At 37.7% G+C, this 24,008-nt stretch overlaps 2 protein-coding genes and 1 long non-coding RNA gene across 11 annotated transcripts; 2 read left to right on the plus strand and 1 right to left on the minus strand.

Annotated features, from left to right (window-relative positions):
* Positions 1-1,333: 1,333 nt before the first annotated feature.
* si:dkeyp-97e7.9 (DEP domain-containing mTOR-interacting protein) lies at positions 1,334-9,705 on the plus strand. 8 transcript variants are annotated; one of them, XR_007932600.1, is made up of 9 exons: positions 1,334-1,989; positions 2,176-2,354; positions 2,658-2,781; positions 6,475-6,653; positions 6,850-7,059; positions 8,713-8,847; positions 9,019-9,089; positions 9,192-9,277; positions 9,394-9,705. XR_007932600.1 is itself a non-coding variant. In XM_051912471.1 (9 exons), the coding sequence occupies exons 1-9, from the start codon at positions 1,907-1,909 to the stop codon at positions 9,517-9,519; spliced, it is 1,212 nt and encodes a 403-aa protein (XP_051768431.1). In that variant the 5' UTR covers positions 1,338-1,906; the 3' UTR covers positions 9,520-9,705. The 8 variants fall into 8 exon arrangements, 5 of the variants coding, with proteins under 5 accessions (XP_051768430.1, XP_051768431.1, XP_051768434.1 ...); XM_051912471.1 differs by having other exon boundaries at positions 1,338-1,989; positions 9,173-9,277; XR_007932601.1 differs by having other exon boundaries at positions 9,019-9,277; positions 9,394-9,437.
* Positions 6,660-10,782, minus strand: LOC127522461 (uncharacterized). 2 transcript variants are annotated; one of them, XR_007932604.1, is made up of 3 exons: positions 10,640-10,782; positions 10,156-10,292; positions 6,660-6,932 (listed from the first exon to the last, which is right to left on the minus strand). It is a non-coding gene; the product is annotated as an uncharacterized LOC127522461 (long non-coding RNA). The 2 variants fall into 2 exon arrangements; XR_007932603.1 differs by lacking the exon at positions 6,660-6,932 and adding an exon at positions 8,662-8,880.
* adnpa (activity-dependent neuroprotector homeobox a) lies at positions 10,743-20,419 on the plus strand. The gene is given in 5 exon segments (XM_051912469.1): positions 10,743-11,101; positions 16,151-16,263; positions 17,100-17,189; positions 17,301-18,977; positions 18,979-20,419. Coding segments are annotated over 4 exon segments (2,898 nt in total). The 5' UTR covers positions 10,743-11,101; positions 16,151-16,155; the 3' UTR covers positions 20,002-20,419.
* Positions 20,420-24,008: the final 3,589 nt, after the last annotated feature.

Genomic DNA, 24,008 nt, shown 5'->3' on the forward strand with positions numbered 1-24,008 from the left:
ATTTGTAATTAGTTTTGTGAAAAAAGCCTATATAGCCTAACTCCTCTCCTTTCAGTCAATGTAAGACAGTGCAACTATAATCTTTTCTGAAAAATAAAGTTAAAGGGTTAGTTCACCCAAAAATTTCTGTCATTTATTACTCACCCTCATGTCGTTCCACACCCGTAAGACCTTCGTTAATCTTCAGAACATAAATTAAGATATTTTTGATAAAATCCGATGGCTCAGTGAGGCCTGCATTGAAAGCAAGATAATTAACACTTTCAGATGCCCAGAAAGCTACTAAAGATATATTTAAAACAGTTCATGTGACTACAGTGGTTCAACCATAAAGTTATGAAGCGACGAGAATACTTTTTGTGCGCCAAAAAAATAAAATAACGACTTTATTCAACAATATCTAGTGATGGGCGATTTCAAAACACTGCTTTATGAAGCTTCGAAGCTTTACGAATCTTTAGTTTTGAATCAGTGGTTCAAAACGTGTATCAAACTGCCAAAGTCACGCCCCCCAGTGGTGAACCATTGCAATTTTGAAACACTTATGATGTAAGGAAGCCTCGTTTACTGAAATCACGTGACTTTAGCAGTTTGATACACGCTCCAAACCAAAAGTTTCATAAAGCTTTGAAGCTTCATGAAGCAAAGTTTTGAAATCACCCATAGATATTGTTGAATAAAGTCGTTATTTAGGGGGTTTTTTTTGGCAGTTTTTTGCCATCTGAAAGTGTTAATTATCTTGCTGGCAAGGAAGACCTTTTTATCAAATATATCTTAATTTGTATTCTGAAGATGAACAAAGGTCTTACGGGTGTGGAACGACATGAGGATGAGTAATTAATGACAGAATTTTCGTTTTTGGATGAACTAACCCTTTAAAACTAGAGATGCACCGATATATCGGTCAATAATCGGTATCAACCTATAAAAGCGAATTTTCACACTATCGGACAATAGTTAAAAAACAGCCGATAGTCAGGGCCGATATATCCTGTCAATCAAAAGAGGGCAGAAAAATGCACTGCATTTGGGCTTTGTGTAAAGAAAATGTTAAGAAACCAGTTTGATGTTCAATATTAATAGTAATTTCATGAATTAATAACATTCAGAAAGTTAAGAAATATCAATTTAATCTTCAGAATTTAGTTAGTGTGTTAATATTAATTTGAGTAATGTGTTTGTTTATAACTGATGTTACTCTGAAACAAGTTGATGAAATGGAGAGAGTGTTTATTTGCAAAATATATCAATTAAAAATTTATTGATTAATTATTAATTATAATGAAATTATCATTAATTTAAAAAAAGGTATAAAAGGCAGAACCCCCAAACTATCGGTGTCAGCAGATATCACTCAGCTATTGGTATCGGTGGAGAAATTTAGGATTGGTGCATCTTAAAACACCTAACTGGAAGCAATTTTGAGATAGTTAAGTTAAGATGGTATTTGGACCTAAAGATTATCTCAGGTTAGAAGATCCTCAGAAAACTCATGGTGTATGTTTCTCTGGTAACTCGTTTACTGACACCATGTGGCCTTTGCGTGAAACTGCTGATATGTTTTCAAATATATGATAATGTGGGTAATTTTTACATTTACAAATGAACAGTTTAGACAGCATCAGTGCATCTGCTTTTAAATGTTTTGTCTGGAGAAGGTTGGTTGTAAAATCACCCTAAACTTGGGAAAATATTTAAAGTTCTTGTGACAAGGATGTAGAGAGAGAGAGAGAGAGAGAGAGAGAGTGAGTGAGAAAGAGAGAGAGGGCGAGAATATATTTGTATACACAACATTTCAAAGCATTGAAAAACGGGTGCCTCTGTTCACTGGATATTTAGTAAACACAAAAGCACCAATAAAGCGAAGGAAACAAGTGCACAAAAGCAGAGGTTTGACAGAACATTCATGGAGCTCCTGGGAAACATTCAAAGTACAATGATGACAAGACACCAAAAAGCTGAGGTAATGATTGCCGGAGAACAGCTAAGGTACGCAATATTCGCAAAGCTTAGACCCAGGAGGACAGTTATAAACCTCACCAACTCACGCTTGCAAGACTTAATTATATATTGTATTATTTGTTGGATATTGAAACATTATTCTGTTATACAATAGGTTATATTCATTTTTTATTTTTTTACATAATAACTGTTCTAATAATCTGTGTTTTGAAGATTACGACTACATGATAGCAAGTTGATTAAGGACCACAGACACCATTTGCGGACATACCCGAATTGTTTTGTGGCTCAGGAACTAATTGATTGGCTGATTGCTCATAAAGAAGTGCCTAATCGAGAGACTGCTGTCCAGCTCATGCAGCACCTCATGGACCACGATATCATTCATCACGGTAGAACATTATTTACTGTACACCAAATAACAAAGAATATGATACAGGAAGGTCATATCTGCTGTGTTGTCTCATATTATAACATGATATGTTGTCACATTATATGTTGTCTCATATTAGAACAATATTATACACGGTAGAACATTATTTACTGTACAGCAAATAACAAAGAATATGATACAGGAAGGTCATATCTACTGTGTTGTCTTATATTAGGACCCGTTTATTTGACTCTTTGTGTTTGAATGAACAGGTTGAACTGTACTAGTTAATGTATACTTTACAATTTTTTCATCTTTATAGTGTGTGATAAATGGCCAGTGTTCAAAGACGCCAAATACTTGTACAGATTCAGAAAGGATGATGGCACATTTCCTTTCAACATAGAAGTTAAGATCTTCATGCGTGGACAGAGGCTGTATGAATAGTAAGACATTTTCTCAGGAAGTAAAAAAGAAATGCTTTAAATGTTAAAGCTGCAGTCCGTAACTTTTTTTTGGTTAAAAATGATTCAAAATCAATTTTTGAGCAAGTACATAACCAGCCAGTGTTCAAAACTATCTCCTTACCTTAGCCCGATTCACAACGATAAGCTTGTAATAATGTTTTCTAATCTAGATGGTACTGGTGGGTTTACGCGGGAAATTCGAGCATGCCGCCGTTCGTCTTTGTGTCATTACGTCACGTCTGTTTATATAGAGAAGGAGTCCCAGCTAGCAGGTTATATGGCATGTGGATGATGCTGCAGGTGATGAATAATTTATAGACTTTTCTCACAGCAGCCGCAATAATTAACCTTATCATTTTTATGGCGGATTGTAATGATATCCAAATGATAATCATCAGTGATAACTGGAGATTAACCTGTAGACAAAAGCAAAAGTCTTCGGACTGCGGAGTGGCTACAGAAATTGAAATCTACAGGTAACGCTAATACACACTAAATACACATAGTCACGCGACACAATGCTGATGTTCTTAACAGGTTTATAAATATGATAAAACTAAAGACAGGTTACTTGACAAACTTAACAGGTTACTTTAAAAATGTAATCCATTACAGTTACAAATTACTTCATAAAAAAGTATTCAGTAACGTAATCCAAGTACCACAATATGAAAGTAATGTAATCTGATTATTTTTGGATTACTTCAAGGTCCCATGTATAAAAAGAAAGAAAGAAAGAAAGAAAGAAAGAAAGAAAGAAATTGGGGTGGGGGGGGGCAACTTTACTGTAAATAAATTGCATTTTTAAATTTAATTTTAATTATTTCTTCTCAATTTCTGCAAGTTTTTAAATTTTACACGTTCCATACTTTTGAATGGGTCTCAACAATAAAAATATTTTAAAAATCTGATAAATTATCTATTGCAATATTGTTATCGTTGTTGTCGTTTAGAGCTTAAAAATATAAAAGTCACATCAGATCATAACCAAACCGAACAAGCTCGGATAACACATTTTTGTTCATGTTTGTTCTGCTTTAATTTTAATGTTTGGTTACTTTTAAAAACGATTAAAAATAAGCAATCATGTCTCATTTCCACAGCTTGGGAATACACAGCCCTAAATATGTGTGTGTGTGTGTGTGTGTGTGTGTGTGTGTGTGTGTGTGTGTGTGTGTGTGTATAAAGGGCTATTCAGACATCTAGTGGCTACAGTATGGTATTACAGATTATTGTTTTAGTCCTTTGATAAAGAAAGTGTTTTCGTAGCTGGAAGGCAGAGTTTGCACTGTACAACCATGTCGTGCATTTTCTTCTTTGAAAACAAAATAGCAGCGAAGTTTTTCCCCGCGGGCAGCATCATTTCAACTAGCAGCATTCAATCTGCGTCTGTAGAGATTGTAGACGGGTGTTATTTGCGCATGCACCAGCGGGTGGCTCACGCGAGTCATCACTGGCAACAGAACCAGGAAATACTGTAGAATCAAGCAGCGCTTAATATGTGTTATTATGGCAAAATAATGATTTATTTAGTTTTAAATGAAACGATTGTAATCCTGATAGTATTCCCCCTTTTTTTCAAAATGTAACTGTAATCTGATTACTACGTTTTTTGATGTAACTGTAACGAATTACAGTTACTGGATTTTTGTATCCTGATTACGTAACGCCGTAACATGTATTCCGTTACTCCCCAACCCTGTTTATAAAAGATACATACGCTGTACCGAGTCTTTCCCAAAACAGCCGAGTGCCTGGAGGCATGTCCTGTGAGCGGAGATAGAGTGACGAGCTGTCACGAGCACGCGCAGCTTTTGCATAGAGATCGGCTGCAAGCTATCAATGGTCAGCTAAACAAATATATTTAAACACATGCAATACACCATCACGATATCCATGGATAACTTTTGAATCACTGTAATGAATATAGCGTATAGTGAATGATGAATAATGAATTTATGTATTCACTAGGTTTGTATTGTTTACATTATATGCACTTAGGCGCCTATTGCCAACAAAACAGACATTTGAAGCAGTTTTACTCACCACCTGCGGTTCCAATTCATGACCGGGATCATTACCGCTGTGACCGCTCCATCTTTCAGTTTCAAACAATCTGTAAATCCAGCGTAGAACTGGGCCTTGTTTATGAAACCATCCTGAGGGCTCGAACAGCCACGGAAAAACACGAGATATTCTCCATTCATTTTGACCAATAAAAACACGATTGCAACTATCAGTTTCTATGGTTATTTTAATAACAAATATCGAGAGTGCATCAATGTAATGCATGAGCACAAATCTCTCAGCTCCACTTAACGCTGGGTTCTTTGGGAAGCAAGGTTATCTTTCCTTCACAACCAAAAACACACTTCTTTGGTGACATTGTAGATTTTGTGAAGTCCTGTGACCAGTGCAGCGCTGCCGACGACTTCTGTAAAGCCGAAAGTGCGTTGATGGACGTGCTCTTGCTCTCTCTCTGGTCGACGTGTGTGCGCGCCCCATTCCGGGAGAAGTGCCCGTACAAGGAATTCCGTCCCCGTTTACGTCACTCAGGCCCATACCCGAAAAAACCCCCCGAAGTTCGTGAGGATTTGGAAGAGTATTTTTGGCACAGAAATACTCTGTCATACTCTAACTCGTGTTTTGAAACTTTGGCCATGTTTAGCATGAGAATCCAACTCTTTAACAGTGTAAATAAATCAGAATGCATGAAATAGCATTATACCCCCCCTTTAATTGTTTAGATGACATTTTCCGGTGAAAATTCTTATTTTGGTCATACTTCCAAGGCATAAAATCTGTGATTTCGAAGTACAATATCCACACCGATGTGGTGACTGACAGCAAACAGTAGATTCATCCGCGCTGAGGAGCCGTGCCGATGCACAACCCACGTAAAGATAATAATTACGCAAATAACTGCAATTGCAGGTTTCAAACAGAGATGGCGACAAAGAGGCAAAACTTACAGACTGCAGCTTTAATTTGCTTATTTCTGGAGTAGCTTTAAATTGCAGTCATCACTCATTTATATTTAATATTATGAAATAATAATATAATATACTTGCCACCAAGTTCATTATGTTGTCCAAGAGTTTTCAAGCTAAATCCCCCAAATTTAGTACAGACCTTCAGTTTTTTATTTTATTTTAGCTTTTTTTGGTAACACTTTACAAAAAACATTTGTTAACTTTAGTTAATGCTTTAGGTACTAAAACTCACAATGAACAGAATTTATGAACTAGGTTAATGTTAGTTTACACAGTAAATATATTCATATCAAACATGTTCATTGTTGATTCTAGTTGGTTCATAATACATTAGTGTACTTAGTAAATTGAAACGTTAAAAGAGTTTGGGGTTGTAAGGATTCAGCAAGGATGAATTAAATTGATCAAATGTTACAATAAAGACAATGTTAATGTTACAAAATATTTCTATTTCATGTCTTACTGTATTTTTGATCAAATAAATGCAGCATTGGTGGGCACAGAGACTTCTTTCAAAAACTTAAAAAAAATTTATTACCCCAAAATTTTGAGTGGTAATGTAGTAGTAAATATAGAAATTAATATTATCCTATATTAATAAATGCTGTTAGTTATTATTAGTTCATTATTAGTCTCTTTCAAAATTCTTGTATCAAACTTCATCTGTTGCTTTTTACAGTCTGATTACAAGCAAAGACTCCATCTTGCAGCTAAGACAGGAAAAGGGAGTGGCTTATGAACGTTCTTTTCCTGGTTACATGTTAATTGATTGGCTGCTACAGAACGGTGAAGTAGAGAGTCGACGACAAGGACTAGATCTCTGCAAGGCTTTACTGGAGCATGGTATCATTCAGCATGGTAAGAAAAATACCTCACCTTGTAATAGTATGTATTGCTTTACAATTAAGTCAAAATGCACAGCCTGTTAAGTTAATCTAATACAACATACCTGTGTATAAAGCAATAACTTCTTCAAATAATGTTATATATTCAGTGATTTCTCTCTTCTCTCTTTGCCTTGCTGAAACACTCCACTCTTCTTTTCACTCTGCAGTCTCTCTGAAGCACCACTTTTTTGACAGCGGGCTGCTGTATCAATTCTGCATTAACTTTCGCCGGCGGCGCCGTCTCTCTGAACTGTTGCATGAGATAGAGAATGAAGAGGCTGGATGTATAACACAGCATAACCAAGAAGACCAGGCTGACAGTCCCTTCACTCTGCGCAAAACTTCTCCATCTGAGAGCAACAGTGACTTCTTATCTGGTATTAATATATTATCAAAAATACTACAAATATATTTCCATGCTTTGATATGAAGAGTTCGAGCTTGAGCGGTGGTGCTTAGGCAAATAGCTCAATTTATTCAGAGTGACTTTCGGCACACTAATTGCAGGGTCAGCCCCGTCTGGAGCAATATAGCAATATGAAGTTAAGTGCCTTGCTCAAGGGCACAACTGAGATATCACAGCATAATGAGCGCAGTAACTCAACATTTCCATGCACATCCATATATGCAACCTGCAACCTTTGTGTCAGCAAGCCAGCTCCTTAACCTAGGGTTTCTCATAATTATATTTTACACCAAAGGCTCCTTTTCATAACCCCAAACTATTCATGGACCCCCAGACACATAACAAAATGTAATACTGGACTACCATTAGGCCAACATAACAATTTGAGCAAATTACTGGGAGGGAAAAAAAATAAAAAATTATATATAATATATATTTATATATGGGTCAATGATGTGGCGGGTAATTTTTTTGATGAAAAACAAAGATATGACATCCTAAGTATGTAAGGTAGTACAACTAGATCTCTTTTATTGAATCCAAAAGGTTTTAATTATATTTTGCTACATATACATGTATTTTAAAGATTTTGAAATGGTATCAAAAATGGTATTAAAAGTATGTGTAGGAGTCATTGCTTTGTTATGAGAATGAATGTCTGGAAAAATTTATTTCATTGATGTCATTTGAAGTAACCAATATAAAGGGACCATTTTGCATAAAGTCATGTGATCAATATCATGTGACAGGATGTGAAATCATTCCGAAACCTGCAAAGGACCACATGGTCATGAAGAAAAGTAACTAAATCTCTTTTAACTATTTGAAAAATTCATGTTTTCACTTGCTCATACGCACGTCCCGAAACACCCGGTCATTCGGTACAACCGTTATAAAACAGGGAAATATATAAAGGTGTAATATTTTAAAAACTTGTACTAAATATAAAATGTTGGGCTGTCCTTTTGCTAGCTAGCTAGGTATCAGCCTGTTAGCATTGTTTGAAAATATCGTCATTCGGGAAAACCAAAACATACAACATAATCACAACATAATCTCATTGTTAACACTTAATAATACTTACTTATTTTGCTTAATTATATAAATAAATAATAGGGTCAGTATGATTAAAAAAAAAAAAAAATTCTTTTATTCAGCAAAGATGCATTACATTGATTAAAAGTGACAGTAAAGACATTGTTACAAAAAAATATTTTAAATAAATGCTGTTTTTTTAAAGATTCTGTTCATCAAAGAATCCTTAAAAAAAAAAAAAAAAAAAAAAAAAAAAGTGACTCGGTTTCATTAAGCAGCACATACTGATATTGATAATAATAAGAATTGTTTCTTGAGCACCAAATCAGCATATTAGAATGATTTCTGAAGGATCATGTGACACTGAAGACTGGAGTAATGGTTGCTAAAAATTCAGCTTGGCCATAATACATTTTAAAATATGTTAAAATTTAAAAACAGTTATTTTAAATTTTCTACAATACCACAATATTACTCTACTTACTGTATTTTTGATACAATAACCCCACCACAATAACCAACATTTTAAAGGTTGTGTAGATTACGTTAATAAACTTTTCTAATTCATAATTCTGATTTTGAATTCCAGTTCAGCCTGCTGATTTAAATGTGCCTACAAATGAACGCCATGGAAGTTTGACCCACCAGCAGCACAGTTCACGTGGACACCCACTGACCGTTTCTCTTACTCCTGCTCTTGCAGTACGAATCAATCCAACATCAGGTTATAGGAGAGCATTTGCATGCTTTTGAAAATCTGTTACAGACACAATTGTTATATTTCAAAGTTTTTTAGGAGAAAAGATATTTTAAAAGTTTGAAAAAACTAGTGACATTAATTTATCAGTTGCCAAATTCTGAGCAGAAAATCTATGTGTATTATTGTTATTGACAGTGCTGAAAAGACATGTAACCTGTGAGGAGCTGTTATCTCCAGGTGCTCCTTATATAAAAAGAGTTCTTACGGTGAGTCTTGCATAGATCATGCTCAGCTAGCCATGAAAAGAACCTTGAACTACGGTTCGTTTATGTGAGTTTTATAATTAAAGATCATTGGTGATGACCTAGGCTGGGGCTTTGTAGTACGGGGAAAATCACCTTGTTATGTTCAGGCAGTGGACCCTGGAAGCCCTGCTGCGGCAGCAGGAGTTAAGGTGATCATAACACGTAAACACAAACACAATTGCTTACGCAATAGAAATTTAGAATCCATCATCAGCTTCAGCTGGTCTCCGATTTTCTTTTCTTTTTTTTTCTTTTTTTTGCTTAGGTACGCCAGTTTGTGTGCCGAGTGAATGGACGCAGTGTGCTTCACTTCGACTATCCTGCTCTCTCAAAGCTGGTGATGACTGGACCCCGTTTTGTTACTTTGGAAGTGATGCAACCACTGGATTAATTCAGCATAGTTGGAATTAAATAATGTATACATTTGAAATGAGTCACTATGCGTAGTACTACATGAAGGATGTGCAATATTTTCCCCTCCATATATGATGTAAATCTTCCAATATATTATCATGATATAATGAATTTTTTTTATTGTTATTTTGAAGTTAAAATAAACAAATCATTACTAAAATCATATGAATCTCCATGTGGGGGCGAAGCCTGGTTCTTGGTTCTATCTATCAGTTGTTTTTATTCATCTGAGCTTGCAGTCGATTGTGTAAGGGTCCCCAGAAGGTCTAGTTATAACGTTGATTAAAAATTACATGGTCAAGAAATGTTTATAAAATGAAACACATTCATAGGTGAAACATTCACAAGATCTATAACATGAATTTAGAAAATAGCAACCACTCTAGTTTTAGTTTATGCCCAAATATTTCTTGGGCTGGCAGATATAGTCTTTACACTACCATAATCAACGTTGATGACATTGAACCAGTCATATCACTAACACCAGTGAAAAATAAACTTAGGTGTAGTACTGTACAATGCTATTTTAGCAGTAACTATTTACCATGGTGTTGCAGTGCATCTTAAAGGGTTAGTTCACCCAAAAATGAAAATAATGTCATTTATTACTCACCCTCATGTCGTTCCACACCAGTAAGACCTTCATCCATCTTCAGAACACAAATTAAGATATTTTTGTTGAAATCCGATGGCTCAGTGAGGCCTGCATAGCCAGCAATGACATTTCCTCTCTCAAGATCCTTAAATGTACTAAAAACATATTTAAATCAGTTCATGCGAGTACAGTGGTTCAATATTAATATTATAAAGCGACGAGAATATTTTTGGTGCGCCAAAAAAACAAAATAACGACTTATAATGGTGGCCGATTTCAAAACACTGCTTCACGAAGCTTCGGACCGTTATGAATCAGCGTGTCGAAAATGAACGGGTGTGGAACGGCATTAGGTTGAGTAATAAATAACATTATTTTCATTTTTTTGGGTGAACTAACCCTTTAATTTCATAATTTCAACTGATGTGTAAACCCAAGCAAATATAACTAATTCAAGCTACACTTTGTGTAGTTCTTTTGGGAATCAGCGACTTAAACCTACTTGGTTAGTCTTGTGTGGCGGTGATAAATGGTCTCCAGACATCAGCATGGCTCCTTTTGAACTTTACACAAATATATGTCATTTCCGTTTGCAACTGTCCGCCATTTTGAACAGGCTGGGCTGGTATGTGGAACAGTCTCGAAGAGAAAAAAAGTATTTTTTCAGCCCAGTGTTTATACTGAACTGACACAACAGGCTATCCAAATCGTGCATTACAAAACAAGTTCATGGGGCCAATAGAATCTGTCCTGTAGTATGTGTAAATCCAGTTGAGGACACATGGTGCGGATTCTCAGGATGAGTTGCTTAAATCCACCGGCGGCAGCAGCGGCGCGAAGGACTGCAGCATCTGCCCGGGCCGAATAAACCACAGTCTGTCTCTCCTCTCACTCTTAACCATTAATCTGGACTGAAAGTGAAACGCTTGAAAGGAATTCGATGCTAGACCGTGAAGAAAAGCAGGTAATGTGCCAGTATAAACGTCTGTTTTTCTTTATCTGGCATAAGTGCTTTTGTGTAGAGTTCAGTGTGCACATCAAACATCCCGTTGCTAAGCTAACGTGCTAACTGCATATATGTGCATGCAGTAGCAATTGTCATGTTATCGCTAAACTATTTTTTTTTTTTTCTAAATGAAATTATATTTTAAATGCACTTTACTGTCGTTGCAAAGTTGGTACATGCGGGTCAGAGCAACGCAGACGTAACCTGTCACAATAAATGGGTATTATTTTGCCTAGCCCATCAAAAAGGCCTGCTGTGGCCTGTATTGTCTAGTGGAGTTGCATTCAAAGGAGCAGCTGTCCCAGTTGCGGCATGCATTGTGTTTCAGAAGTTAGGTTTTTATTAGAGTGGTTTGTTTACATTCTGCAAAATCCATCAAACCATTTATTGTATAGTACTGAATGTTTAGTGTGATTCATTGCCCATAACTGATAGGCAGTGAACACCTACTGAAATCATATTTCGTTCCACTGTATACATATGTTTGGCTGGAACTATATAGATTTTTTTTTTTATAATTTTATATTGACACTTCACTGTATTTCACATTTTCGAGTGCACAATGCTAAGTTTATAAGTTTAAGTGTTTTTCTTTCTCTGGCATAAGTGCTTTTGTGTGGAGTTCAGTGTGCACATCAGACATCCCGTTGCTAAGATATAGTCCACCCAAAATTGAAAATTGTCATCATTTACTTACTCTCGATTTGTTCCAAACCTGTATGAATTTCTTTCTTCCGCTGAACACAAAAGAAGATATTTTTAAGAATATGGGTAACCAAACAGTTGATGGGGCCCCATTGACTTCCATAGTTTTTTATTTTTTATTTTTTCATACTATGGACGTCAGTGGGGTCCATCAACTGTTTGGTTACCCATATTCTTAAAAATATCTTCTTTTGTGTTCAGCGGAAGAAAGAAATTCATACAGGTTTGGAACAACTTGAAGGTGAGTAAATGATGACAGAATTTTCATTTTTGGGTGAACTATCCCTTTAAGAATGGATTTGTACCCAAGCTAGAGCAGGAGGGAAATGCAGAAAAGAAGAGTGAACTTAAAGGGTTAGTTTACCCTCATGTCGTTAAAGCCATTGTTAATCTTCGGAACACAAATTAAGATATTTTTGTTGAAATCCGATGGCTCAGTGAGGCCTGCACAGCCAGCAATGACATTTCCTCTCTCAAGATCCATTAATGTACTAAAAACATATTTAAATCAGTTCATGTGAGTGCAGTGGTTCCATATTAATATTATAATGCGATGAGAATATTTTTGGTGCGCCAAAAAAACAAAATAATGGCTGATTTCAAAACACTGCTTCCTGAAGCTTCGGAGCGTTATGAATCAGCGTGTCGAATCAGCGGTTCGGAGTGACAAAGTCACGTGATTTCAGTTTGGTGGTTTGACACGCGATCTGAATCGTGATTCAACACGCTGATTCATAATGCTCTGAAGCTTCATGAAGCAGTGTTTTGAAATCGGCCATCACTATATAAGTAGTTATTTTGTTTTTTTTTTGGCACTTTATAATATTAATATTGAACCACTGTACTCACATGAACTGATTTAAATATGTTTTTAGTACATTAATGGATCTTGAGAGAGGAAATGTCATTGCTGGCTATGCAGGCCTCACTGAGCCATCGGATTTCAACAAAAATATCTTAATTTCTGTTCTGAAGATTAACAAAGGTCTTACGGGTGTGGAACGGCATGAGGGTGAGTAATAAATGACATTATTTTCATTTTTGGGTGAACTAACCCTTTAACTGTTAAACTGTAAACTTTAACTGTTATAAATAAGTGCTTGAGGAAGAAGTGTCTTCAGCTATGTGATGGTCTCAGCAGATCATGTTTATTATATTTGGGCTATGCATGCACATTTATTCACTAAATGTTTTGTCAGTTTCAGTCTTTTTTTTTTTTAAATACATGCATGAGGCATGTGATATGTATATATTGAAGTTGCATTTAACAGTATACAAGCAGATACTGATACTTTGTTGTCGTTGATTTTATACATTTTGGTGACGCATATTTCCTTTTAAAAACACAAGCAACAATTTACAATGTTTTTTCTGCATTAAAAAGGTTAACATTATTTAATTGTTTATAGGAATAGTACTTAAATTGTTACCCAAAACTTTGAAGCTTCAAAAACATATTAAATGTGGTAAAAGAAGCTTAACTGTACTTGCTAAACTCATGACAACAAACCTCACTGGTTCTTGTGGAAGCTAAAATATGCTTGTATGACACACAAGAACAAACCTCATTGGTTCTCTCTCTTCAAGTAAGTACGGTTGAGCTTCTGTTTACCATATTTGATGTGCTCTATGAATGTGTATTGATCTCAAGCAGGCTCTAAACTTACATTTGAGAGCAGTGGCACCAATGCCACCAAATTCTACAGATGGTGGGACCAGCACCAGCATCTGATTTGGTAGCACCGCACATGTAATATTAATAATATTGCATGCTTTGTCTCAGAAATGCACAATTGACAGTAGCCTGAGTTGATAGTAGCAGTAGCTTGAACTTGAGTTGGGATGTGGATGTAAATTTATCTTCGTTAATAAAACTGTAACCTCTATAAAAATTGTAACAACCTTGTTTTTATAGGTTAAAATTTTAATACTGACTGAGTAAGGACTCTTATTAAAATTAACCATTAGTCTTCCACTGTATCATACATCATAACCACAGGTAAAACCACGCATGGCACCTCATTACCATGGTAAATGGTTTCTAGGGTATTGGTTAGTCTTTAGTATAAATACAAATGCACAGAAACTGCTATAGCTTAATAACAAGAAAAAACTGCTAATATTTTCCATTACTTATTTAAAGGGGTGGTATAATGCCATTTTTACAAGATGTAAAATAAGTATCTGATGTCCCCAGAGTGTGTATGTGAAGTTTTAGCTCAAAGTACCCCACAGATCATTTTTTATAGCATGTTAAATTTATCACTTGTTGAGGGTGAGCAAAAACGCTCAGTTTTTGTGTGTCCCTTTAAATGCAAATGAGCTGCAGCTCCTAAGCAGAGGGCGGAGTTTCAAACCGATTATGCAATTACCTCACGCAGACTCACTGAAAATGTCAGAAACTGTTCAGCCTTTTTATGTTCAAATCAAAGTCGGACAATGATGGAGAGATTCAAGAAGTGACAACATGTAGAATGCAACAGGATGTTTCTGAATGGTTAGTTGATGAATTTATGTAGCTGATGTGGGATATCTTAGTCATTGATTAGCATATCTGTCATGATAATCTATAAATCGCTCATGTGGGAACTGTTGTAAGATGTCTACAGAGCCAGAGAATATATGCTGCATGAAGACAGAACAGGTATAGTTTAGTTTAATTACAGTTATAACTTATGTTGCATTTATGACATGCTATTGCATTTGTGTTACGTACTGTTTTGCAATAACATGGTCTCACCCATTTGTTGTGTGTTCTCGGGGGCGGGGTTTAAGTAAATTTTAGGGTTAGTGATGTCACCAACCCGGGAAGAAGCTTGTTGTAGTCCCTACCAACCGTTTGTTGTAGTCCTTAAACAGAGAATTCTTTAGAAGAAAATATCTCCCTTTGTTTTGAACTTTGAGCATCCTAACTTGGCAGATGTTGTTTGTGCTCTAACAGCAACATTACACACTAACTAAAGTTTAAAAAAAAAGTGAAATCATAATGAACCACCCCTTTAATACATTTAATGCATGTCTTCACCAATAACAATAAAATTTGGTATGAATACCCCACATTTCTGCCACAATACCATGGTTACAGTTAGTGTTATTACAGTAAATTGATGGTAAATGTTGGTGATTTGTGGATTGAAAAGCCTTCTAACTGGACTGGATTGTTGTGACACAGTGTTTCTCCTGTTTTCCATGTCAGCGCTGTTTTCATCTGGCTTTAAACTAGTTTAAATCATTGAGACATTTGTGGTTTTTATCAGAGAACTCTGCACCAAACTCAAGCGCTTCTCATTGGATCTCATAGTACTGTTTAGTGCTTGGGTGGTCGAGACCGGTCAGTGTGTAAACGCATTTGCTCTAAGCTTGCGCTGCACTGTCGTATGGGCCGAGCTGATAACATTCACATTCACATCGCCGCCGGCGAGAGCGTCAAAATTCGCCTTGGCTGCCCTGCCAACAACGCTGTACTGTGTGTTCAAACCGCTGCCGGCGGGAGGGTGTAAAGTAAATGAAAAGTTGTGGCAACCAATCGGAATCCTCTCAAGCGAGGACCTCTACATTCCAATTGGTTGCCGCTGAACCACGTCATAGCTCATTACCATAAAGTTGACCTGACTTCAACTCTCCTCGACGCTCTCACCGTCCAAGACGCGCCGCGCCGCTCTCGCTGGCGGCGGTGTGAACGCACGGTAAATGGTCCGTGTGATGTGGTTCAAATGAGTAGCACTGTTTCATTCCTCTTTTGATGTTTCATTTGTCGTTTAATGTTTCTCATGTGCAACAGAAATGCAGCGTTTATCAGTTCGGTATCGGTAGTGGCACCATTGCGACCTCTAACAAAATTTAGTCGCGCCATCAAGAAAAAGATTCCAAAATTTGACCATTTCATCGCAGTCTGGAGCCCTGACAAGCCTAAATTAATTCTGTCCATCAATCAGCCTAAGTAGATGATAAAATTTTCATTTTTAGGTGGACTATCCCTTTAAAATTGTTTAGTGTCATGTGCATACTCATGCGGCTAATAAAACCTGGGGCTAACATGTTGAGATCACATTAACAGCAGAATACTACTCACTTTTATCCCTGTAACCTTCTGTTGAACACTTGTGGAATAAGTTGATTATGGCTAACTGCAAATTGACTACAATGAAATTAGCAACTGAAAACCATTGCTTTTGCATGATGCTGCATCCCTAACGTTAAGTGCATAACAAGTATATATTGGTCTGCACAACATAAATAAAAATTGCTGAGTGCATCTTTAACTATTGAGAGCTTAACTAAAAATTTTCTTTTTATACATAGAAGAGATGTTTCAGCTTCCAGTGAATAACCTCACTCGGCTGAGGAAGGCCAGAAAAAAAGTCAAGAGACTGCTGAGTGACATTGGCCTTGACTACTGCAAAGAGCATGTGGAGGTGATTATTCTTGAATTGTCATTGTGTTTCACAGTCATATAGAGTACCTCAGGGATGACGTGTTTTTGTAGGCCAACCCGGAAGTTAGCGGCGCACGGGTTCCCTCGATCGAAAGCCTATGCATTTTTCCCATAGGCTTTTGGAAAATCGCAAAAAATAAGCTCTGTGTTTAACAAAGAGTCATGACACTTGCACGTTTTGTCTATCAAGATCTTTACAAGTTAACACAATATTTATACATTTTGAAGCCTAAATAAAGTCGTCAGATATAAAAAGCTAACAGTAGGCAGATCAACGTCACCACCACCAAGCTTCCTCAAATTTTATTTAAAAAACAACTTTATTTAAAAACATGCTCGCTGATTATGATCTGCGCTGTGTATGAATACTTACCCACTTTTTCATGCTAAATGCTGTCCAAATGTCCTCTTTGTCATGATGACGTCTAAAGTCCCAGCCAAAGGAAGTAGTCCCTTTTAGCAATTTGTTAGCAACCGCCGTTTTTAAGACACAATAAAGGTCTAAAAAATCACAAGCGGGTTATAATGGGTGTGTTTTATGTCATAGATCAAAACGTGAAAATATTTAGTGGCTTTGTTAACCACAGACCTCATTTCAGGCAATGTAGCAAAAACCCATTCAAAAAACCCATTGACTTTAGGGCGATGGAACCGGAAGTCCTAAAACGCTAACTCATTTCCGGGTTTTGCCTACAAAAACACGTCATCCCTGAGGTACTCTATTGAACATCACATTAAACACACACATCTGCTCTGTTAATGCATACACTTAAGACTTTGCTTCACTAATGTTATTTCCTGTCCATTTTCCTGTAGGACTACAAAGATTTTAGCCCCAATGATTCTTACATGAAACAACTTTACCTTGACATTTGTACATGGGATCCATCCTGGACAAAGTCACAGGTATGTCACCCACAGCCACTGCTACAGAAGTCCTTGAGGCAAAATATATATATATTTTTTTCACATTTCATAAACATTTTGTAATTTTACTTTGTCTCTCAAATGTTGCAGGACTATAGAACAAAGCAGTTTTGCTGCTCAGATTGCCCATTTGCCTCCAAGTATTTCTCTGCCTACAAAAACCACTTCCGCAATGTTCACAGAGAAGACTTTGAGAGCCGAATCCTTCTTAACTGCTCCTATTGCACATACAGTGGGAACAAGAGGACTCTGGAAACCCATGTCAGGCTCTTCCATATGCCTCACAATATGGTGCGCCAGGGTGCCGCCGGCCCTCACAGAACTCCGGTAGGGGTTAGGGACGGTATGCGGGTAGACAAGCCCTTGCTGGGCGATCGAAAGGAGCTACCGGTGTACTACTGCAAGAAGTGCACCTATCGAGATAGACTGTACAATGTGGTGCGCAGGCATATCTACAGGGAACACTTCCAGCATGTGACCACACCTTACTTGGGAAAAAACTCAGAGAAGCAAGAAAACAGTGTGGAGGCCCCTGGCAACAGTCATGGAATTCACTGCAAGAGCTGCCACTTTACGCCTCGTTCTTATGAAGCACTGGTGCAGCACGTCATTGAGTTCCATGAGCGCATTGGCCATCAAGTTACTGCTATGATCGGGCACACCAATGTCATAGTACCGAGGCCCCAGGCGAACCTAATCCAAAGGGGCGTTGCAATCACTCCTGGTGTGCGTCCTCAGACACCTCAAATAAATCGCTTCAGTATGCCTAAAATGGTGGGGTTACCTGTCGGCAACCATTTCAAGCAAAGCCTCGCAGGCAATTCCATTCCTGGACAACCAGTACGCGTTACACTACCTGATAAAGCTTTTGTGTCTGGTGCGGTCTCCCAGTCACACACGGGAAAACAACTTGGTAGCTTTGGAGTCCATGGTGCTGCACATTTTAATGCCCAGTCAGCTTCCTTCTCACCCTCACTGAAGAGCCTACCTCTCTCTTCATCAGTGCATGCTGCTACTGCCACATTGACGTCACTGCAGGCCAAGAAAGCTGCAGCCAATGCTCTAAACACCTCACAAACACAAAAGTGGAAGATTTGCACCATCTGCAATGAACTTTTCCCTGAAAGCGCATATAGTGCTCACTTTGAAAAGGAACATCAGGCTGAGAAGGTGAGGGCGATGGCTAAATACATCATGAAGATCCACAATTTTACTAGCAAGTGTCTGTACTGTAATCGTTACCTACCCAGCGACTCTTTGTTGAACCATATGCTAGTGCATGGGCTATCATGCCCGCAATGTCATTCCACATTTCACGAAGTTGAGAAAATTGTAGCACACAAGCGGCTGGCTCATCCTAACGAGCCAGGGGATCCGCCAACTGGTTCTCCTCTCACATTTGATCTCACGCTTCAACAAGGAAGTCCCAAAAATGTTCAGCTTATTGTAACCACCTACAACATGAAGGAGGCCCCCGAAGCCTCTTCAGCTGCCAATCAACAGCCACAAAACAGCGCCATGGCCAAGTCTGCAAAGATGGCTGTGAAGCAGCCAGATACCCAAATCGATTCTGTGGTCCGAAACATGTCCCAGTCTTCGGTGTCGCAAAAGAAAGAAGTTGGTAAAACACTCTGCCCACTTTGCTTCACTATTCTCAAAGGTCCCATCTCGGACGCCCTAGCCCATCATTTACGGGATCGTCATCAGGTACTCCAAACGCTGCACCCTGTAGAGAAAAAGCTAACCTACAAGTGCATCCACTGCCTAGGGAGTGTACACTAGCAACATGACGGCTTCCACCATCACGCTCCATTTGGTGCACTGCCGAGGTGTTTGCCAGACCCCCAAAGGCACCAAGCCCATCACGAGCGGACTGCGTTCACCTGGAGCTGGGTCTCTCAAACGTGAGATAGTTACCCCAGATCCATCTGACCCCAAGAGAAGGAAGTTGGTAGACCAGTCTAGGTATTACCCTACAGTCTTTGTTGAGAAGCCAGAAGAGCCTGTCGTGTTGGCCTTAGATCCGAAAGGTCATGGCGACAAGTCCTACGAAGCACGGAAAGCTTTCCTTACAGCGTATTTCAATCGGCATCCCTACCCTTCCCAACGAGAGATCGAGAAACTTGCTGCAAGCCTCTGGTTGTGGAAGTCTGATGTCTCAAGCCACTTTGCCAATCATCGGCGCTCATGTGACCGAGACTTAGTCACCCGCAAACCTGTTGTGTTACTAGGCTTTAACATGAGGGCAGTGAGCCAGCTCAAGCATGACATGAGCTTTGACGCCAACTGGCTGTTTGAAGTCAACGACGATGAAAAAAGCGCATTCTCAAGGACCTCAAAATTTAGGCTGAAGTCTCCTGTTGGTTTCTCTGCAGACTTAAAGGGGGAAAAGCAGCCATTAAACACTGGACAAAGTAGTCAAAGCAACTGTGCCTTCAAGCCATGCCCTGGATCATCCTCAGAACCTATTGCCATTGACTCTGACAGTGATTCAGAACCAGAAGTGATACCTAATGAAAACCTTAATCAACCAACTGCGGTGTTAAGGCCTTCAGTAGTTCAGTCCCACACAAAAGGGACATTACTGCGAGAGAGCTTCCGTTGCGAAAGAGATGTCAGAGGGAGCAGAAGTTCTCCCAGAATTGGGCCAAAAAGTCTAGATGGCTCTGTTTCTGGTTCCAGTCCTGATGAAGCTACCTGGTCAGGCAGCATGTCTAATGAAGAGAGCCACTACAGACCAGCGGGACGTTTCGAAGTGAAAGGGAAGAAGGTGGGGTTGCTTGGTAGATGATGGCTTGTGGTGATGGTCCCCTTTCTCTCTAACTCTACAGGCCCAGAGTTGTAGGTCAGAGTTTTTACCTCACATTTGGCTGACAGTTGAACGTTACGATATTAACAGACTTGTAACATGTAAAGCCAGAGGAGTTACACACTTTTACTGAAAGTACGGTTTACTGTCAAACAATTCTGCTGTCAAAGAGCGGAAAACTTATTATACTGTATCCTTTTTTCCCAAACCGACCCATCGTCCTTGGTGGTTTTTTTTCTCCTCTTTTTTTTTTTTTTGTATACTGTTCTCTGTATTTAATCATACACTTGTTGGAATTGTAACAAAATTGATAGGTCTAATGTTTTTTTCCTGATCAAATAAAAGGACCGTGTAATTTACAATCAAGTGCTTGAATGTTCTTTTTTGTTGTTGTTGTTGTTGTAAAGAAATGCTGAATTCAATTGTATCACTAACAAAAAACAAAAATTCCCATTTGAGCCAAATATCTGATTTCTAATCCTTTCAGAAGAACCTGTTTTTGTCATGTACATTTTAGTTAGATTACTTAGTTTTAATAATATTGTAATGCAGGTGCTGGAATATTTATTTGAACTTTAGAGCATTTGGTTGTGCTAAATATTTCCTACTGGAAACATTCAATAAAGGTTACTCTTTCAATTATAATACATTAGTATTATCTCAATAAATAAACATCTTTTCTTCATAAACGTGTTTTTTTTTTTTTTTTTTTTTTTTTTTTAATTCTCATCAAGTAGGATTTTACAGTTAATCTATATCTTGACAATTGTATTGACACTCCACTGCCCTTAGAGGTCACTGTCTATAAGATCACTGTCATTCGTTAATACAGATTATAATTTACATAACGCGTTCATGGCAGCTGCATCTTGCCAAGTCAGCAGTCCTAAAACTCGTTGTTGGTCATGTTGCTTGACATGTCAGCAATAGTATAGTCTTTGCACAACCTCTTGTTACATCATTAGTATGACTTCATTTTGAGAAATATTATGCCAAATTTGCATTGTGTGCCGTTTAATTCAAAGAAGGTATATGGTTGCTCAAGTATTCATTTAAATGTATGGGTGTGTGTATATTGCAGTTTGTGCTTTGAAAATGGAGAAAATGCACTGACGCAGTAGACTTTTGATAAAAAGATTTAGTAGTGTACACCAGCATATCATATGTGGTTCATATTAGCAAGCATTTGTGAGGGAAGAGAGACTGAGACAGAAGGACTGTAACGGATGTCGTTTTGAATTTGCTCTGTTGGTCCTGTGGTTGCTAATCTTTTGCAGTCATTTGTCACCATTTCCCCAATACATGGCTGGCCGTCCCAGCAGATAAACTCAGTGAGGACAAAACAGAAAAAAATAGATACCCACCTGCCACTCAGAGTTTCCTTGTTCAACGTTTCAAACATGGACACACCATATATCTTTTATTTATCTCATATTATCATGTCTTTTATTTATCAAGCACATAATATTTGTGCATAGATGTTTTCAGGATCTAACACTGTGTCATAACTGTCACTATAAAAGGCTGAGATAAGACAGATTTATTATTTTTTAGAATATACACATATGAGTAGCGTTCATATGAAAGATTGAACTACTAGTTTATGTAAGCCTTTGCAAATTATATGTTTTCTGAATGAGTCAACCAGGGTTCACGATTAGGTGGCATCCACAGATGTTCATGGTTTCACGTGAGATGTGATCTTTTCTTCACTTTTGCACATGACTAATGATCAATCATGCAATGATTTGACCACGGCATATGCAAGTATGCAAATAAGTATGTATTTCTGGAATAGCTCCATGAGCTATACTAGTTTATTTTAAGGCCTTGCTGTGGAACAAAAATTGCAGGTGCTTGAGTTGTGTTTACATTTTTCTTATGAACTGCAAAAACACAGCTGCTATGTTAAAGGCAAGCCATTCAATGTGTCTGTTAAATTAATGTTTATGAGATGCTTTAAACATTTGCAGTCTTGTGATTTGGAAGCTGATGCTGTTAAGGACAGTAAATGATTTCTGGTGATGCTGCTGAGATGGGTCAGTGTTGAGAATGTTGTGAGCATGATAAGGTATCACTTTCACCACAGTTTAAACTGAATTGTCCCAGCACCTTGCATACATGAAACGGCAATTTTCAAGAGTAAGTGATTTAAGGTAACATCCGAGTGAATTACTTTTTGAGTTTTTGTATGTGTGGTCTCAAAACACATGGGTCAAAGGTCAATGTCAACAGATGTAGTATGTCCGTGAATGTGTTCGTACTAAATACCCGCACACCTACAGAACATTTGAATTCAGTACATATTATGATAGTATGTGTCTGTAGACACAGGACAATTGTTTTTCAGCATATCTTGATTCTTATATTCTGTGAGAATTTCAGTGCAGGTGCATCTATTTTGCCAGCATCTGGACCACACGGCCCGCAGTTGCTTTGTGTACACAGATATAACAGTTTTTCCGTGTGAGCTAAATTTAGGACCAGGCACAAGTGGAACCTTGGTTAAATGTTTTGTCGTCCTCTGCCAGCTTTATGGAAAGTGTTTCATTTGCATGTTCATGCTCCAAAAGCAGATCAATTGTCAAAGCCTCTGCAGAGAGGATGAATGGACAATGACACTATTATTGCATAGCTGGACTAACATGAAGTCCAAATAGTGAGCTTCAAACCACAAGGTCTAAAACAGTTTGCAAAATTTAAATACCATCACCGCACTGAAAGTGCTCACCTTTGAAAGTCAGAGGTATATATTCACACGAATGTATAAAATTGCACACATTATTTCATTTGCTTTCCTAAAAAGGAACCGAACGAACATATAAATCATACAGGTTTGTGTGTTTGTACTGAACATATTCAGTACCTTTTTCGGAAAGAAAAAAAAAAAGTTCTATACGTTTCTCTGAATTGCATTTGTATCCAAATACAAGTTTTCACCCATAGAACTGATCACTTTTTGTTTAAAAATGACTAATAATAAAAGTGATCATTCTCAGTGATATTCAGTATAATAAGAGGTAAGGGGATCACAAAGGTTACTTGAGCCTTACTGATGGTGCTATCCAACTTTTTTGCAATGCAGAGTATTTTTCCATGAATGTGCAAGACTTCTGATTCATTAGCCATTAAAGGGTTAGTTCACCCAAAAATGAAAATAATGTCATTTATTACTCACCCTCACACCGTTCCACACCCGTAAGACCTTCGTTCATCTTCGGAACACAAATTAAGATATTTTTGTTGAAATCCGATGGCTCAGTGAGGCCTGCATAGCCAGCAATAACATTTCCTCTCTCAAGATCCATTAATGTACTAAAAACATATTTAAATCAGTTCATGTGAGTACAGTGGTTCAATATTAATATTATAAAGCGACGAGAATATTTTGGTGCACCAAAAAAACAAAATAAGGACTTATATAGTGATGGCCGATTTCAAAACACTGCTCAGGAAGCTTCGGAGCGTTATGAATCGGCGTGTCGAATCAGCGATTCGGATCGCGTGTCAAACCGCCAAACTGCTGAAATCACGTGACTTAGGCGCTCTGAACCGCTGATTCGACACGCTGATTCATAACGCTCCGAAGCTTCAGGAAGCAGTGTTTTGAAATCGGCCATCACTATATAAGTCATTATTTTGTTTTTTTGGCGCACCAAAAATATTCTCGTCACTTTAAAATATTAATATTGAACCACTGTACTCACATGAACTGATTTAAATATGTTTTTAGTACATTAATGGATCTTGAGAGAGGAAATGCCATTGCTGGCTGTGCAGGCCTCACTGAGCCATCGGATTTCAACAAAAAATATCTGAATTTGTGTTCTGAAGATTAACGAAGTTCTTATGAGTGTGGAACGGCATGAGAGTGAGTAATAAATGACATTATTTTCATTTAAGGTAAATAGCTAGAAGAATAACAAAGTACAGTAAAACTATTTGTGCTACAAACCAGTGTTTATGATGACAGTAATGAATGAAATCAT

Source organism: Ctenopharyngodon idella, chromosome 11 (genome assembly GCF_019924925.1).
Source record: "Ctenopharyngodon idella isolate HZGC_01 chromosome 11, HZGC01, whole genome shotgun sequence".
Lineage (NCBI taxonomy): Eukaryota > Metazoa > Chordata > Actinopteri > Cypriniformes > Xenocyprididae > Ctenopharyngodon > Ctenopharyngodon idella.